Below are 19071 nucleotides of genomic sequence, written 5' to 3'. Positions count from 1 at the left end.
CTGTATATGCAGTACAGCATGATTGTTATAACTGTGGAACCCAAGGGGGTAATCCTCTGCATTATGTAAAAAGGCTGTTTGATCCTGTCTTCTGTGATCCTCCTCTTCCTCTACTGTCCCCAATCCATCTACTGATAGTCTTGAGCTCTAAGAGGCACATGCTCAGTTTGGTGTGTATGGCTAGAGAGTTGTTTATTTTTCTTTTGGGAGGGTGCATGTGATCAGCACAGGGCCAATCAGCACTTTCCAGACCGAGGGTCAGGGTCATGCAGCCTCAATGGACAGCATGAGGAGAATGAAGACTTCTACAAGATTAACCAGTGCTGAGCCGGACACTGATAGAAGTCACAAGACTGCTATATACTGCTAATGAGAAAAGGTATTTAGCAGTTTATATTTAATAAAATAATTGCATTTCCATGTTCTGTGTACTGTGGGAAACCAGATATAGTGAATGAAGGGTCCGGGGAGACCAGATATAGTGAATGCAGGGTCCGGGGAGACCAGATATAGTGAATGCAGGGTCCAGGGAGACCAGATATAGTGAATGCAGGGTCCGGGGAGACCAGATATAGTGAATGCAGGGTCCTGGAAGACCAGATATAGTGAATGCAGGGTCCTGGGAGACCAGATATAGTGAATGCAGGGTCCGGGGAGACCAGATATAGTGAATGCAGGGTCCTGGGAGACCAGATGTAGTGAATGCAGGGTCCGGGGAGACCAGATATAGTGAATGCAGGGTCCGGGTTGACCAGATATAGTGAATGCAGGGTCCGGGGAGACCAGATATAGTGAATGCGGGGTCCTGGGAGACCAGATATAGTGAATGCGGGGTCCGGGGAGACCAGATGTAGTGAATGCGGGGTCCGGGGAGACCAGATGTAGTGAATGCAGGGTCCGGGGAGACCAGATGTAGTGAATGCAGGGTCCGGGGAGACCAGATGTAGTGAATGCAGGGTCCTGGGAGACCAGATATAGTGAATGCAGGGTCCTCGGTTTAGTAACACAATATTTAAAAAAATATCTCATTAATCAGGTTCCAACAATTATGCTGAGTGTTCTGTCTGATGCATGTGTGCTTACTTCATAAGCATCAAACATTTGAGTAAACAAGTGCAATATTATGCTGAAGTGCACACAAACCTAACCTGACTTTATCTAATGGTCCATTCACATTATGTGGTCTATTTATAAAAACACACAGTGGCTAAATGATTAGCACTTCTGCCTTGCAGTACTAGGGTCATTGGTTCAAATCCCAGCCATGGCACCACCTGCCTGGAGTTTGCATGTTCTCCCTGTGACTGCATGGGTGTCCTCCAGGTACTCCAGTTTCCTCCCACACCTCAAAGACATGCTGGTAGGTTAATTGGCTCCTGTCTAAAAAATTGGCCCTAGTATGTGTATGTATGAATGTGAGTTAGGGACCTTAGATTGTACACCCCTTAAGGGTTATGGACTGATGTGAATATACAATGTATATGTATGTAAAGCGCTGCGTAAATTGACGGCGCTATATAAGTACCTGAAAACACAGTCATGCAAGCTGTATGAGGTTTGACCATAATTTCTGTAATAGATTGATTCTTATGATCGTGAGCTCCATCTAAGGGTCAAAGTGTGCTATAGTTTTCTGTAATGCCTGAATGAAAGTATACTGCATTTTGGCCACCATATGGAGCCAAAAACCATAGGAAATAATCTATTACAGAAATTAAATTTGTGCAGTGTGCACGAATGTGCGTGAATTTGTCTAATGAATGTTTTCTGAATAGATTCCTTTGTGTTGCATTACCAGATGAGTGTTAACATAATGCGATACCATGCATTAAAGCATGCTGGGTTTATGCAGACGTTCATTTTGAATGGGCTGGCATTGCTGCATAGCACAATATTAGGCGACCATGGCTTGTATTTTTAATTTTTAATGCAACTCCGGGCTGAGTGTTGTTGTGCACTGCATGGGGTAGTGTTTTCCACAATTGTTGGGAGCTGCCATTCAAAAAGAATCATGTGATTTAGGGCTTGCTCACATGTGCTTTGATCTCTGAAGAGTAATCTGCATTCCGATTGCTCTTCAGAGAGTATTTGATAGGTGATGAGGAGGCATTGTATTGCCTCTTCACCAACTGCTTTAACCCCTTGAACCCCACACTAGCATGCTGCAACCTCGTGCATTGCATGTGGTTGTTAGGTTCTTGCAGTGCAGCCCCATTGACTTGATGAAATCGGCAGGTGTTAAAATTCCATGGCTTGTGCACACCCCCAGCTGCTGCATTTGCCAGCTAAAGGGGGTATTTCCTGAGGGATGGTAAAAGGTTGGTTGAACTGTTTTACTGCCCCCCAACTGTTGGTGCGAATGAGCTATATTATAACACATAAATGTGCATAGGTCCTTATTGCTACATTGCACATATTTTTATATGTTTTTATGTGTTTTATATTTGTATTTTTCCTGGAACCTTTAAGATGTGATGTACTTTAGAAAATCTAAGCTATTACATGGTACTCTGAACCTGTCAGGGGCTGCACTTGAGGCCCCCTATGTTTTCACAGCTGACCACTTTACTGTCACCAGAAGAAGTATTCCTCAACTCTTTTTCCTGTGACCTCTATAAGCTTTGGATCCCATCACTTAAGTCCCAATGACAATACTCAGCAAACAGAGAAAGTAAATCTTCCCAGCAGGGACGCAGACACCAATGAAAACCTGAAAGGGGCTCTAACCAAAATCTAAAACTAGAAACCAATTGGGCTTTAGATGTACTGTAAGTACCCATATACACTGGTGCACTTAAAAATGCAGTATGATTTTTGGAAAAACACATATCGCATTTTACCCTAGATTCACACCTAAGCGTTTTCTGCAGCATTTTCCAGAAACGCAGTACAGTCCATTTAACATGATTTCCTATGGGACAGGTTCACATCTGCGTGTTTTCACCTGGTGCGTTTTTTTGGAAAGGGTCAGGGACTTTTATGAACACAAAAAGTTTAGTTTTTAGTTCTATAGACTTCAATGGAAATGCTGCAGAAAAGCATGTACTGCATTTTTGCTGTGTTTTTGATGCGTTTGGCATTTTAAATCAGCCTAGCAACAATAAAAAATGTAAAAAAATGTAAAAAAAAAAACCGCAAAATGCAGCAAAAACACAGGTGCCAAAACGAAACGCAGAAACGGGTCAAACGCAACCTGCCTAGGTGTGAACCTAGCCTTAATGTGTTTTTGATGCAGTTTTAATGCAATTTGCTGTGTTTTTGGTTGCTTGACTCCCAGCATGTACCTATGAAACATGGACACGTCGCAGGGGTGGACAACTTATGGGGCCCCCGGGCAATAGGGGATCATGGGGCCCCTGTGTCCTTGCCCAAACTCAAAAAAGCCTATGAAAAAGGTACCAGGGGCATCTCATGGGGCCCCCTACTGACCCTGGGCCCTCGGGCAGTGCCCGAGTTTCCAAATGGTCAGTCCGCCCCTGGACACGTGACTCAAAAATGCAACTGCGGTGCAATTTTGATGCATTTCCATTGACATACAATGAAAGGTGCATTTTTGATGCGTTTTTGAAACAGGGCATCAAAGAAGCAGTATGCAGGACTTTTTAAATGCAGCACACCTGCAGTGCAGTGATGTGAACAATTACATAGGATTGAGTTCTCATGCACACGCAACGTTTTTACAGCTGCTGATTTTGAGTTTTGACGTTTTTTTCTACAGCAAGTAAACCTCCCAGCATGTTATCCTATGTGTCCATGTACACATGGACTGTAATCAATGTTTTTTGGCTGGAAAAAAAACAGGACTAGTGGGTTTCTAGAGGAGTTTTATAGCTGGAAAAACGCTGTAATGCTGAAAAACGTGGCAAAATGCAGTAAAACGCGGTAAAACACTGCAAACCGGCATTTTTGGACTTTTTTTTACCAAAAAAAAATTTCTTTTGGTAAAAATAAAAAAAACGCTAAAAACCGCAAACGTGGAAAAACGCGGGAGTGTTTGCCATGAATTCCTAAAGAATTCCACAAAGCAGTAAGTACAGTTTATAAGTATCAGATAAAACAATCCTTTAACAGACTGATAAAAATTACTGAAAATTAATTTACATTTTTAATTTTTTTTTAATTAAAATAAATTAAAAGTATAAATGTATTGCTATGTTTGAGTATAATTCACATGCCCACTGTTATATAGTTTGCCTAATAAACCTTTAGAGGGTCAAATAGGAGATACAGAAACAATAAAAGGCATAAAAAAGGCCATTGAAGTGCAGCTTTATTCTCTCAAGAAAGCAGCCAGTAAATAAAGGCCTGATGAAGGGTGGTCACTGACCTTATGGAATGGCAGTTACTCTTTATATCCCCTGCAGTTAATCTCTAGCTGTTCTCTGGTTGTAAGTGTATCAGGCAAAGTGCTAATTCATTGTATTTTGGGATCTTAGCAACCATTCATTTTAAATAAATCCCATTTTTTTTAATATGGATTAAAAAAAAATGAGCCATTATGTTTGGATCCCAAAAAAGTCTGCCACTGGTTACTTCTCAACCTCTTAAGATCTGATCTTACCAAGCAATTTAGGCGACCACAGTCTAAGAGAAGGCAGTTGGTAAGATCAGACCCCAGAGGTGATAAACCCAAAACCAAAAATGTATTATATTGCTTCTTACCAATTCTTAGATGTTTTGGGTATTTAATACTGCTTATTAAATGTAATACTGTGTATTGGGAAATGATGGACGGGTGGGAGCTCTCTTGTTCTGGAAGCATGTCGTGTAACTTCCTCCCACTCTAACCGTGCCCTCGGGGGCGCGCAAGACAGTGATTAGTGGTGCGTTGTTTCCCTCGGACACAGCGGATAACTGATCGCGGTAAAGAGCTGATGATGTAGGCTCTTTACCATATGATCAGCTGTGTCCAATCACAGCTGATCTCATCTAAACAGGGAATGCGGGGTACCGGCAGTCCTCTCCTCACGCTGACAACGCTTAAGAAGAGGAGAGCCAATAAGCGGCAGTCCTCAGAGGGGACATATACACTGATAATCAGGGCACTGATCATCAGTGCCCTGATTGTCAGTGCATCCCCATCAGTGCCAATTAGTGTTGCCTTTCAGTAACCATCATTGCTGCCTATCAGTGGCCATCAGTGCCACATATCAGTGCCCATCAGTACCATCTATCAGTGCCGCCTTTCAAAGCCCATCAGTGATGCCTATCAGTGCCACCTATCAGTGCCAACCATTACCACCTGTCAGTGCCAATCAGTGCCAGTCAGTGCCGCCTATCCGTGCCAGCCTATTAGTGCCCATTAGTGCTGCTTTTCAGTGCCCATCAGTGATGCCTGTCAGTGCCCATTAGTGATACCTGTCAGTGCCCATCAGTGCCACCTATCGTAGCACATCAGTGAAGGAGAAAAACTACTTATTTAAAAAATTTTATAACAGAAACTAAGGAAAACTTTTTTTTTTTTTAATTTCAGTCTTTCTTTATTTGTTTAGCAAAAAATAAAAATCCCAGCAGTGATTAAATACCAGCAAAGCTCTATCTGTCTCAAAAAAATGATAACAATTTTGTTTCTGTCGTGGCCTGGGCAGGAAGGCGATGAAAGTGCCCAGTAGGCAATTGAGTATGCTGTTGAGAAATAACCAAGGCCAAACTTTATTTTACAATCCAAATGTTATAGCTCATTTACTTGTGTGAGCTGTACCCAGTGTATTTTAATGCTGAAAGGGAATGTATTCACACGTCCCTCTACAGGGAACCAATACAGCATCAAGAATCACTGTACTTGTCAATTATCAGTTGTGGTTTGTTCTCTCACTTGCTTTTGTGGTTTAATATTTGTGGGAGAAACTACACAAAGATCAAAGACCAAGTGACCCCACACAAGTTCTCGATATGCCAGAAGCAACCAGATCTCTTTCCAGATATTTTACTGTAAAGTATCACAATGATAATGATTTGCAGCTTATGGTCTTTGAATAGGTTAATTGTGTGGATTTGCCATTTGGTTGTGCAACATTCTTTTTCTTCGAATATATATATATATATATATATATATATATATATATATATATATATATATAAATCTGCTAAAATATTAATGCCATTTCTGTCCCACAAGATTGTAAAATATTTTGGATAGACTACAAATGCAAAATGTCATTCAATGCCATTCAAAGATCTTCTATTCAAAACCTGAAACAAACTAGAAAAAATAATAAAATATTCTTTTTAAATAATATGTAATAAACTTTGAGATGTCAAGCTTTGGTAGTGAAGTAGCAGAAGCCTACATCTTTTAATGTATTTCCAAAGAAATTGCAACCTGCTTGGTTCTATAGAAGACACAACCCAATGAACACTAAGTTTCTAAATTGCTGTTGGTTATTTCCTTCCTGCAGATATTCAAAATAACCAGGTTCCTCTAAAGCTGCAAAAGGGACTTCACACCCCCCTTGTGTTATTTTTATTTTTCTCCCCATTTACCTTGTTTCTTGGGTTATCCTCAAAACACATACCCATGCATGCAGCGAATCCAGCATTGTCCAGCTGTAACCCACCAAAGGCATCACATCACCACCATCTTTTTTTATGTCATCAGGAGACAGATGTCTCTTACAGATTTTTTGCAGCTGATCCCTGAAGATGCACGGCGACACTTGTGCTGTTAGTTTTAGATTGCTGAAAAATACCCCCTTGGAATATGTTACGTGCATCCTAGGCAGCTGGGGATGCCATTCTCCTCTAGGTGAGAAAGGCAAAAAAGTATCCACCTCCCCCCCCAAAAAAAAATATAGAACAGCAATTTCTAGAAGGGGGGAGCAATATTCTTTAAAGCTGAAAAAGGGAGTGAAGGTCCACTTTACCTGAATTGTGTGGCAAACAGATAGGCTGCACAATGGATCATCTTGAAAAATGTATAAATTTTAGATAGGGTTGCACCAAAACCGGTGTCGGTGCTGATTCTAAGCATTTCCACGAGTACTTGTACTTGTGCAAACGCTCCTATACCTAAAACAATACCTTTTTCGTGTGGTGCGGTGCGATTTGAGCCCATACAAAATGAATGGGCTCAAATCGCACTGCAAAAATTGCATGTGATTTGAACAGGAATGCAGTGTAATTGCTGTCTGAATCACATGTGGTTTCCCCACCGCTCCTGTGTGAACCCATGCTTGTCATAGTTTCTTCAGCCTGGCTTCACGCAAGAGCAGTGCGGAAAACCGCATGTGATTCAGACAAGGAATTACATTGCATTCCTGTTCAAATCACATGCGATTCTTTGCAGTGCAATTTGAGCCTATTCATTTTGTATGGGTTCAAATCACACCACATTGCACGATAAAAATAGGTATAGGTAATTGGTATAGTGGGAGCACAGTGGCTAAATGGTTAGCACTTCCACTTGGCAGTACTAGGGCCATTGGTTCAAATCCCAGCCACAGCACCACCTGCCTGGAATTTGCATGTTCTACCTGTGCCTGCATGGGTTTCCTCCAGGTACTCCAGTTTCCTCCCACTCTTCAAAGATATGCTGGTAGGCTAATCGGATCCTGCCTAAATTGGCCCTAGTCAGGGGTGTATTTAACACAAGGCAAACAAGGCATTTGCCTAGGGCGGCATTTTTTAGGGGGGCAGCACTGCCCCCTGGAAGAAGGGACATATGCAGCATGGGGACCAGGTGGGATCCAAGAGAGGCTGTGGGCTGCTTGGTGTATGCAGAGCTCAACTGTCATTTCCAAGGATGTCCAGAGCTGTGAAGGTGAGTGTCCTTCTCAGGGGTGGACTGACAACTCATGGGGCCACCGGGCAATAGGGGATCATGGGGCCCCTGTGTCCTTGCCCAAACTCAAAAAAGCCTATGAAAAAGGTACCAGGGGCATCTCATGGGGCCCCCTACTGACCCCAGGCCCTCGGGCAGCGCCCGAGTTTTCAAATGGTCAGTCGGCCCCTGGTCCTTCTCATTGTCGCCGTGGGGGGGTGAATGTTAGTGGAAGGCTCTCACAGGTGGGGGGGATGGGGCAGGGGTGCTCTCGGTCACAGTCAGGCTCTTTCCGCGGAGGGGGGTATGATTTTTGTGTTGCTTAGGGCAGCACAAAACCTAAATACACCACTGGCCCTAGTATGTGTATGAATGTGAGTTAGGGACCTTAGATTGTACGCCCCTTGAGGTTAGGGACTGATGTGAATGTACAATACATATATAAAGCGCTGCGTAAATTGATGGCGCTATATAAGTACCTGTAATAAATAAAATAAATTGGTATCAGCAGATACTAAATTATCGGTACTCATACTCACTCTGAAAAAACTGGTATCGGTGCATCCCTAGATACAAAACACAGTTGCATATTCTGAGATAACCAAAATTATTTTGACAGATTCCTACCTGGCCTGCACAGTGAACAGCATCTGCCATCTTTCTCATACTCTGTCCTGCTACATGAAATTGCTTCACTCTGCAATAAAAACACATGAATACTATAGCATAGCAGTGATCACATAGCAATCATTACAATAAAAATTAATATATAAAGAGATGGCTTAAAATTAGACTTTGTGCGCACCAAATGTCTTTGCAAGTACAGATATTACCTTGTAAAAGTAGTGTTTACATCACCCTGCACAAGGAAAGAGAGCAGCAGTGACCGTTTCTTAGGTTCATTTCACACTTTGCGTTCTGGTTGCGGGTGCCGGAATCACATTGGTTCCCACAACCACCCACAGCCATATCGTGCTCTTAGGAGACGCGCGGGCTTGCATTCTTTCTGAATGGCACCCCTATGCATCTCAGCCTGCAGTGCGATTGCGGAAGCGGGAACAGCAGGAAAAACGCATGGTCAAAAAGACCATGCGGTTTCCCCGAGGCTCCGTTTTTAAAAAGGTGCATACACCTTTTTTGTGCGGAAACATGGGCACAGCAGCCCATCGCAGAAACAATGAATGGACTGCCATGCACGAGCAAATGCGGACCATAAGGTCCACAGTAGTGTGAACCAGGGCTTATTACAGGAAGCTCCTGGGTTGCATTTTGGGGTTCCTTCTCCCCAGATGTGTTGTGCGTTTTTCTCTGTTTTCCAGTGGAAGCACAATGCATGGAGATAAAAAAGTGTTGTAATCAAAAACCAACCAATGAGTAGCACTGTGGAGCATTGGAAGAAGAGTCCTGCATGTTAGGTTTTTTGTGTGTTGACTCTAATCAAAGCGATTCAATGAAGTCCTTAAAAACTCGATGAAGGAAATTTATCAAAACTGGAGCAGCTATACATAGTTACCAAACATCTTCTATCTCCACCTGATTGGTTGCCATGCAGAGCTGCACCAGATTCTGACTGCTCCCATTTTGATACATTTTGATGAATTTGTTCCTCCCAATGTGTGACATCAGAAACCAGAAGTGATGACGATTTAGTCACTTCAAGAATTGGCCATTTGTTTACTGGACGGTTACCGGCCAGTGAAGTAGCGTATCAGTCCGATCTGTGTCTTATCAAATGCTTTGAAGGTTAAAGGAGAGTTGGGAGGTCTAACAGACCCCCCATCTCTCCATAAAGAATATCTGTCAATGCAAAGTGGAAGCAACTGGGAAGAACAGCAACTTAGCCACAAAGTGGTAGGCCACGTTAAATGACAGAGTGGGGTCAGCACATGCTGAAGCGCACAGTGCGCAGAAGTCACCAACTGTCGGCAGAGTCAATAGCTAAAGACCTCCAAACTTCGTGTGGCCTTCAGATTGGCACAACAACAGTGCATAGAGAGCTTCATGAAATGGGTTCCCATGGCTGACAGGCTACATCCAAGGCTTACATCACCAAGTGCAATGCAAAGCGTCGGATGAAGTGGTGTAAAGCACGCCACCACTGGACTCTAGAGCATCGGAGACATGTTCTCTGGAGTGACAAATCACATTTCTCTGTCTGGCAATCTGATGGATGTGTCTGAGTTTGGCAGTTGCCGGGAGAATGGTACTTGCCTGACTGCATTGTGTGAAGTGTAAAGTTTGGTGGAGGGGGGATTATGGTGTGGGGTTGTTTTTCAGGGGTTGGGCTTGGTCCCTTAGTTCCAGTGAAGGGAACTCTTAAGGCGTCAGCATACCAAGACATTTTGGGCAATATCATGCTCCCAACTTTGTGGGAACAGTTTGGTGATGGCCCCTTCCTGTTCCAACACGACTGCACACCAGTGCACAAAGCAAGGTCCATAAAGACATGGATAAGTGAGTTTCGGGTGGAGGAACTTGACTAGCCTCAAGTCCTGACTTCAACCCAATTGAACACCTTTGGGATGAATTAGAAAGGAGACTGCTAGCCAGGCCTTCTTGTCCGACATCACAAATGTGCTTCTGGAAGAATAGTCAAACCTTCCCATAGACACACTCCTAAACCTTGTGGACAGGCTTCCCAGAAGAGTTGAAGCTGTTATAGCTGTAAAGGGTGCGCCAACTCAATATTGAACCCTACGGACTAAGACTAAGAATAAAGTTCATGTGCGTGTAAAAGCAGGCGTCCCAATACTTTTGGCAATATAGTGTATATTAAAAAAAAAAGCGCCCCCATGCTCGCGCATGATCCCGCACACATAAGTAAACAGTGATCGCACCACACATATGAAGTATCACCATAAGAGTCAGAGCGGGAACAATAATTCTAGCACCCGGCCTCCTGTATAACTCTAAACTAGTGACCTGTAAAGGCTTTTAATATGTAACAATGGGTCATTTAAAGAACTGTAGTTTGCCATTCCATGAGCTGGTGCAATTTTAAAGCGGGATGTGTTTTGGTATCTTTTTTTTTTTTTTAATTGTGTTTGAAAAACCGCTGCACAACTACTGTGACATAAAAAATTGCAACACCTGTCATTTTGTTCTCTAGGGCTTTTGCTTAACCACTTCCTGTCCGGACACTTTTACCCCCTTCCTGTCCAGGGCAATTTTCAGCTTTCAGCGCTATCACACTTTGAATGACAATTGCGCGGTCATGCAATACTGTACCCATATGAATTGTTTAACATTTTTTTGAGACAGATAAAGCTTTATTTTGGTGGTATTTATTCACCGCTGGGATATTTATTTTTTTTACTATGTAAATGAAAAAGTCCAAAAATTTTGAAAAAATTGTTTTTTTAAATAAAATTTTGCAAATAAATAATATTTCATTCTTGGCCAAAATTTATTCCGTTATTTTTTTAGTAAAAAAAAAAAATCCAAATTAGTTTATAACCAAAAATTATAATTTTTAAACATTTTTTTTTACATTTTTATTTTATTTTTTTTATATTATTATTTTTTATTTTTATTTTTTTTTACATACTGTCACCCTAGCAGTACAGTGTCACCATGGTGACACTGTACTACTTGTGGGGGGTGATGAAGATTTTTTTTTTTTTTTACACTGATTGGTTTTACACCCATATAGGATGTAAAAGCAATCATTTCTCTTTCTCTCTGTCTGCATTCCTGCAGTCATTGAGAAGTACTGAGTGAGCTGTGATTGGTCACAGCTTGTCACATGGTACAAGGCTGTTGCGAATAGCCTTGTACCATGTGACCTCTGTGATCATTCACAGATTTCACACATAGTAAGCAATGATGTCACAAGTGACATCTTGCTTACTACTTTGCATGTGATCACTGATTCGCCAATCAGTGATCACATGATCGGGACCTCGTACAGAGGTCCCGTCTGACGATCGGTGTTTCACTGTGTCCGGAGGACACAGCAGGCACCGGATCGCAGTGCTGCGCGCTCCCAGGGAGCACGCACAGCTAGAAAAGGCAGGTGCCGTTTATGAACGGCAACCCGCCCCTGGAGTGCCACTGCCCTGCCGTTTATCAACAGCAGGCGGACGGCAAGAGGTTAATAATATTTGGGGGTTTTAGCAACAAAAAAAAAAGATAATTTTTACATGCAGGAGAGAAATGTCAGAATTGGCCCAGTAGCAAGTGGTTAAAATGTAATTAGAAAAAAATATGTATACATATTTAGAAAATGCATAAATGCATACAAAATATTATCATGCAGTATACTATAGGTCTTTTATTTAGATTAAATATGATTCATAATACTGTATATACACAGAAAATGAGGCAGCAGAAAGTGACAGAATAAACATAACACAGGGTAGTTTTGGCACTGGAGTGCCATATAAACTGCCTCCTCAACACACCAAAATGTTGCAGAACTGCTGATTGAATTTACTTACCTTCTTAGAGGCTTACCATTCTCCAAGATTTAAAGCCCTCAAGAAGAGAGAGGCAATTCCCCCAAAACACATTGGCTCTACTTGTCTACTTGTATGCTTTTGTCTTCAATAAATGAATGATTATAATGATCGTGAATATGATAAATGATTATATTTAATCATTAAGTACAATGTTTTTCTTTAATCGCCAAATGTATACTGTAACAACAAAGACAATCTTGGTATGTAATTGGGGTTTTTGTTTTTTTTAGTAAAATTCCCCTTAAATGCAGTTAGTCATACTTTTTTGGGATCCCATTCCTGCAATCACACAGAGCTTTGTCCTTTGCTGAGATTTATTCAGGTAAAAATAAGTTTCCAGCAAAGCTCCCAGGAATAAATCTGTCATAATAGAATTGTTAAATCCCCCTAACAGCTCTTGCTCATACTACTGACATATATTTACATAATTAATGAATATAAAACATGACAAGCCCATTAGTTTTAATTGTCTCAAATTTTCATGCATATTATTTCTCTTCATCCATGACAAACTTCTCTGTGTCTTAAAACACCATACATATCACGGGGGAAAAAGCAAGAAAGAAAGATAAAACATTCTGGAAACATTGTAAGGGAGAAGTATTAGAGGCCTTTCGGTTAAAGTGGTAGGAAACTCCTTTTTTTTTTTAACTTGTTTTTTTAACTTTTAACTTTTTTCAACAGGTAAGGTTATAATAAGGCTTGATAATGTCAATGTAAAAAAGTGTTGCGCTACATAATAAAAAAATGCACAATCCCTATAGAATATAACTAAACCAAAAATATAGTTATATTGTATAGGGATTGTGCACTTTTTGATTATGTAGAGCAGCACTTTTTTACATTGACATTATTTCACTAGTTAGCCTACTGAGACATGGGTTGTGTGCACTAGCGGCTACAGCATTTTATATCAGATATTTATATACTTATTTATTTATATATTTTGGATTCACCATAGTAAGCGCTTGAATTATATTTATAATTTTTATAATAAGGCTTACCGTATTTTTCGCCGTATAAGACGCACTTTTTCTTCCCCAAAACTGGGGGGTAAAAGTTGGTGCGTCTTATACGACGAATAGAGAGAGAATCCGTCAGGCGCGGCCACGGCCGTAGGAAAGGCCGCGGCTTTGGCCTATCTCTGGAGCGGTCGGCCATCTTAGTACACCCGGCGGTGTGCGCTGACGTCATCACCCCCTCTGCTCGTGGATCAGCCCTGAAGACCGGAACGGCGCGGGAACACGGCGAGAGGAACGCGCGGAGCAAAGGTAAGTGAATTGACACAATATGGGGAATGAATTACTATAGGGGGGATGAATTACTATAGGGGGGATGAATTACTATGGGGGATGAATTACTATTAGGGGGATGAATTACTATGGGGGATGAATTACTATGGGGGGGATGAATTACTATAGGGGGGATGAATTACTATAGGGGGGATGAATTACTATAGGGGGGATGAATTACTATATGGGGGATGAATTACTATATCGGGGGATGAATTACTATATCGGGGGATGAATTACTATATGGGGGATGAATTACTATATCGGAATGAATTACTATATGGGGGATGAATTACTATATGGGGGATGAATTACTATAGGGGGATGAATTACTATAGGGGGGATGAATTACTATATGTATTGGGTTCAGAATCTTTTTTTTCTAGATTTTCCTCCTTTAAAATTGGGTGCGTCTTATATTCCGGAGCGTCTTATATGGCGAAAAATACGGTACCTGTAGGTACAGTGAATATCTCCTAAACGTGTTGCAAATAGAAGATATTCACGTCGGCTCCTTCCGGTTATATTACTGCGCATTATGAGTGTGCCGTCAGTGCAGACAGTGCTGTACTGTGGGCGTGACTCCAATACACATGCGTAGCAGTGACGCCATTGCAGCCCACCCATTTAAATGGCCGGAGAGTGTGAACCCAGAAGGAGGACCAGGAGAAGATGGAAGTGCCTGCAGCTGTGACAGCGTGCCACTGGAGGGCTTCATTTAGGAGGTAAGTTTGTCATAATGTGCTAGGGTGAGCCTTATATATATATTGGGACCTGCACACTTCAAGCACAGTAGCCAGCAGGGATCGGAAAGTATGCATCGGGAGCTTTCTGATCATGTGACCGCTGTGACAGCCAATCACATGACCAGAATGCCTGCCTCCACCTCCTGGCATCCAGAAGCTTTAAAGGGCTGGTAGGTTTCGGCGGGAATGGGTTAAACTGCAGGGGGACCTTTTTTATTTTTTGCAGTTTACTACCTCTTAAAGGGGAGCTCCAGGCTCCCCCAAAAAAATTTAAGTCAGCAGCTAAAATGCAGCACAGTGGCTTAATGGTTAGCACTTCCGCCTGGTAGTACTAGGGTTGCTGGTTCCAATCCCAACCACGGCACCACCTACCTGGAGTTTGCATGTTCTCCCTGTGCCTGTGTGGGTTTCCTCCGAGTACTCCAGTTTCCTCCCACACTCCAAAGACGTGCTGCTAGGTTAATTGGCTCCTGTCTAAATTGTCCCTAGTATGTGTATGTATGAATGTGAGTTAGGTGTCTTAGATTGATGTGAGTTGGGCATCTTAGATTGTACACCCCTTGAGGATTAGGGACTTATGTGAATGTACAATACAGTATATGTTTGTAAAGTGCTGTGTAAATTGACAGCAATATATAAGTACCTGGAATAAATAATAAAAATAAATAAAATACTGTAGCTGCTGACTTTTAATATAAGGGCACTTACCTGTCCAAGGGTCCGGCGATGTCCTCACCTCAGGTGATTCTTCAATCGACTTCGGGTGCTGGCACTGGCATCTCCAGTAAGGAAAACCGGAAGTGAAGCCTTGCGTGCTGTGCTTTGCGAATGGGCAGCAGTCTTCTGGGACCCAGAAAGCTGTGGGAGGTTAGGAGGGGGGCAAACGTCTGGCTCAGATCGCCGTGGCATTCTGACCCGGAGTAGGAGAACCTTCCTTTCAAAACCAGGTGCCCACTCCTCCCTCCCACCCAAAAAGTGCCAAATGTGGCAGTGGAGAGGGGAAGGAGGAAGACAAGCAGAACTTTCCCTTTTTTGGTTGAGTTCTGCTTTAAGTGTAAATATTATCTTCCCATACAAGTCAATGCATAAGCAACTTAAAGCATCTCAGAAGCAGCCAAAACAACTCAGAGGAATTGTTACTTTATTGGTTCAACACTTTGAATGACAATGATTTGAATCTGAAATTTACTATGTCTAGCCCTAAGGCAGTCAACTTCTTGGACACCACTGTATCCAAGGAATCTAATGGACACCTCATTAGTAGTTTATACCACAAAAGTACGATCAGCAATACAATTCTCCATGTGGGTAGCTTTCATCCTCAGTCTCTCTTCAACTCAACACAATTGTTCTCAGGAATCCACTTTTAAAATGGAGGCTAGCAATTTGAAAAATAGAGTATTGGAAAGAGGTCAGAGTAAGACCTGTCTTCGAAAAGCTTATAATAGAGCTATGAAACCATCAAGAGATCATTTACTCTTTCAGAAAAAAAACAAAATCCGATAAAAAAAGACCCACGTAAATCATCTTACGTTATACTAATAAACAACTAAACAAGACCCTACTATTCTGAAGTCTAAAGGTAAACACCAGCTATCACTTTTAGACGAGCTACTTCCCTGAAAGACAGATTGGTCAAAAGTGAATTTAGAGGGGATAATCCAACTAATCACTGCTGATACCATGGGACCCTGGGGCTAGGCACAAATAATATAACATTGCCAACCGGAGAACATTTTAAATTACAACACTTTGCAAATTGTCAGACAAAAGGCGCAGTTTATATGCTCACATGTGAATGTGTATCTGCACCAGGGGCAGACTGACCATTCGGGCACTGCCCGAGGGCCCAGGGTCAGTAGGGGGCCCCATGAAATGCCCCTGGTACCTTTTTTATAGGCTTTTTTGAGTGTGGGCAAGGACATAGGGGCCCCATGAGTTGCCAGTCTGCCCCTGATCTGCACATAATCTGCAGATCAGCTTCTGTACAACCACCCAGGCCATACATGGAATGACATTCAGTCGGCTCAACTGACACATATACTAACTTAATTTTTTTTTAAACCCTAATTACAATATTTTAACTTAAATAAAGGAATGCGCTAGAACCACAAACTATTCCTAATTTAGTGTAGAAACATTAGTGCAAAAGATATATATATCTATTCTCAATTAATATCAAAAAATATCAAAATTATGTGCAAAACTATTTTTTAGTGCATAAGTAATTTAAATAATTAAATTTGTGAATATAAAAAATTGTCCAATTCTGAATTTCTTCAAATGTCCAAACAAATCCTTTTCAAATTCAGGTGCTCTCAAAGAAATTGTGCCAAAATCCACCACCAAAGTAAAGTTGGGTAACTCACCAGAGCTCCATGCTGATCAATCTCTAGATCAGCAAAAAACGCTTTTTGCTCTGGGAGCAGATGCAATAAATCAACTTCTCAGGTGTGATGATCAATAGCTACACAATCATCCATAAGGTAGGTATCCACCACTCAATATAACTGTTCCAGGAGCATTATATCACTCTCTCTTTTTATATCTCTCCACCGAGGTCATTTTTGGGAATGAAAGAGAAAATCACGGTGCAGACAGTTTTTTTATAAAAGTATCCAACAAGTTAATAAAGATTTACACTCACAAAAAGGGTGTCTTCACCGACACCAGTATAACAGCATAAAACGGCAAATGGTATAACAGTCTCCTGTTCCCCGCACACTCACTACAGCGCTCGTGACTCAATTTTCTCCACAGACGTCAGCATCCAGCAAGCCAAGCCCTACTAGTTTCGTCATGAATGACGTCTTCAAGGGGCGGTCTCTAATTACAATATACTGGACCTGTCCTTTGGCCCCAATCTTTGACCCTGACTTTTGATTCTGTCCATGGCCTTTGACCCTAACCTTGACTACAACTCTAACCCTGATACTGACTTAGATAAAATCTGAATTAGCTTCTTTTTTTTTTTTAAACCATACTTTTTTGTTTACACTTTTCTCCTCTATCGATGAGAAAAAGGTACAGTGTAGCTTTTTCTCCTTCCAAGAAAAGGAAACAACACAAGGGTGGGCTGTACAGTGACTGACTGATAATTGTGATAGCCAATCAGAGTCTATCACAATGATCAGAAACAGGGCCTCCTGGTTACTGATCATTAGTACTAGACTTGGAGGTCTTAGTAACAGCTCAATCTCTGCTCTGGGAGCATACTGTGCAACATGTTCTCGCATATATGAGGCCCCACAGATAAAGAGCACTCCTGTGATGCCATATTTATGCTTGCACTCAGGGCTGCTATTAGAAACCATGGGGCCTTTTACAGCCAACCTGACACCCATCCACCCCAAAAGAACTCATTGTGTTCACTTAGAAACAGGGGCGGACTGACCATTTGGAAACTCGAGGGCCCGGGGTCAGTAGGGGGCCCCATGAGATGCCCCTGGTACCTTTTTCATAGGCTTTTTTGAGTTTGGGCAAGGACACAGGGGCCCCATGATTCCCTATTGCCCAGGGGCCCCATGAGTTGTCAGTCCGCCCCTGCTTAGAAAAGGAATGGGCTAATAAATGACATATTTACTGGACCCTTCCCCCACTCTCCATCCTGATGGATCCTATTGTGTGCTTGCAGCTGCCACTGGGTAGGAGAGAAGAGAAGCCAGTAGCATTGGGGCGGTGGGGGTGCACACGGGGGCCTGGGCAGCAGGGGGAAATGTATGGTGCACAGGGAGGATGATGGGGGCGGCAGGAGGGGGGGGGGGCAATTACTGGAACCAATCCCCTGTGTGGCTCTCTCTGCAGCAGCTTAAAACCAGCAAGCGGTGTGGAGAAGTCAGCTTTCAGCTGCTGCAGAGGATGCCATACAGTGCCTGGCCCCCCCCTGATGGCCTGGGGCCCTGTACAGGAGGGCTGGTGGTACCCCCTTATCCACAGCCCTGCCTGCATTCACCTGTGAGGGATTAAAGACGCATCAATACAAAAGCAAGCCATTTCTTTGAAAAGCGCATTGCATTTCACTTTCTTCTGTTTTCCATGAAACCTGCATACATAAACCTTAAAGTGGAGTTCCACCTGAAAAAAAAAAAGTCAGCAGCTACAAAAACTATAGCTGCTGACTTTTAAAATACAGACATTTACCTGTCCCTCTGTCCAGCGGTGTTCTCACCATGGCTGGTTTCAGTGGCTTTTCTCCCTGGCGCTGGCATCTTCAGTGTGGGCACCTGGTTGCGACAGCCTGCGGCTTCACAGTAAGGTTCCCACTGCGCATGCGCAAGAAGCGCTGCACTTTTTGAATGGCCCATAGTCTTCTGGGAACTGTCACGTGTCCCAGGAGACTACAGGGAGGGAGGGGGGAGGACATCTTCTGCTTCCGATCGCCTAGGCGATCACAGCAGAAGTGGGAGTGGGTACCTGTCAAATTCGGCTACCCACTCCCCAAAGGTGCCAATCCTTAATGGGAGTGGGGGACAAAGGCTTAAAGTGGAACTTCCCCTTTTGGGTGGAGCTCCGCTTTAATATTTTAGTGTAGAAAAAAATGTAATATTTTGCAGCTCAACAGTCTTTAGATGTGATGGCTGCATTATGCATAAGATGTGATGACTGAATGCTTCTTTTCCATTTTTTTTCCCTTTACTTAAAGAAGGTGATTCTGCTAGTGACACGTTTCCTGTCCTTAGGTGATAATGCTTATTCCCTATATTTTATCTATCTGCCCGATTCTAATCTGCATTTACAGGGCCCTTCCCCCTTTCCCCATCTCCGTAATGTTGGGGGGGGGGGGTGTTCTGTAGTTGACAGAGGTTACCTGGGCA

General features: G+C 42.5%; 1 protein-coding gene across 1 annotated transcript in view; it reads right to left on the bottom strand.

Annotated features, from left to right (window-relative positions):
* Positions 1-19071, bottom strand: part of LOC149452421 (tumor necrosis factor receptor superfamily member 5-like) — a 109077-nt gene that overhangs the window by 53647 nt on the left and 36359 nt on the right. Inside the window, exon 3 of the mRNA XM_089689402.1 lies at positions 8387-8456. Within this exon, the coding sequence (XP_089545528.1) occupies positions 8387-8456 (70 nt within the window). The remainder of the gene's footprint in view (positions 1-8386; positions 8457-19071) is intronic.

This window comes from Staurois parvus, unplaced genomic scaffold, assembly GCF_062004578.1.
Source record: "Staurois parvus isolate SC_StPar_1 unplaced genomic scaffold, SC_StPar_1.0 ptg000473l, whole genome shotgun sequence".
In the NCBI taxonomy this organism is placed as follows: Eukaryota; Metazoa; Chordata; class Amphibia; order Anura; family Ranidae; genus Staurois; species Staurois parvus.
The sequence above is the reverse complement of the archived record's forward strand: the minus strand, read 5'-3'. Positions and strand labels throughout refer to the sequence as shown.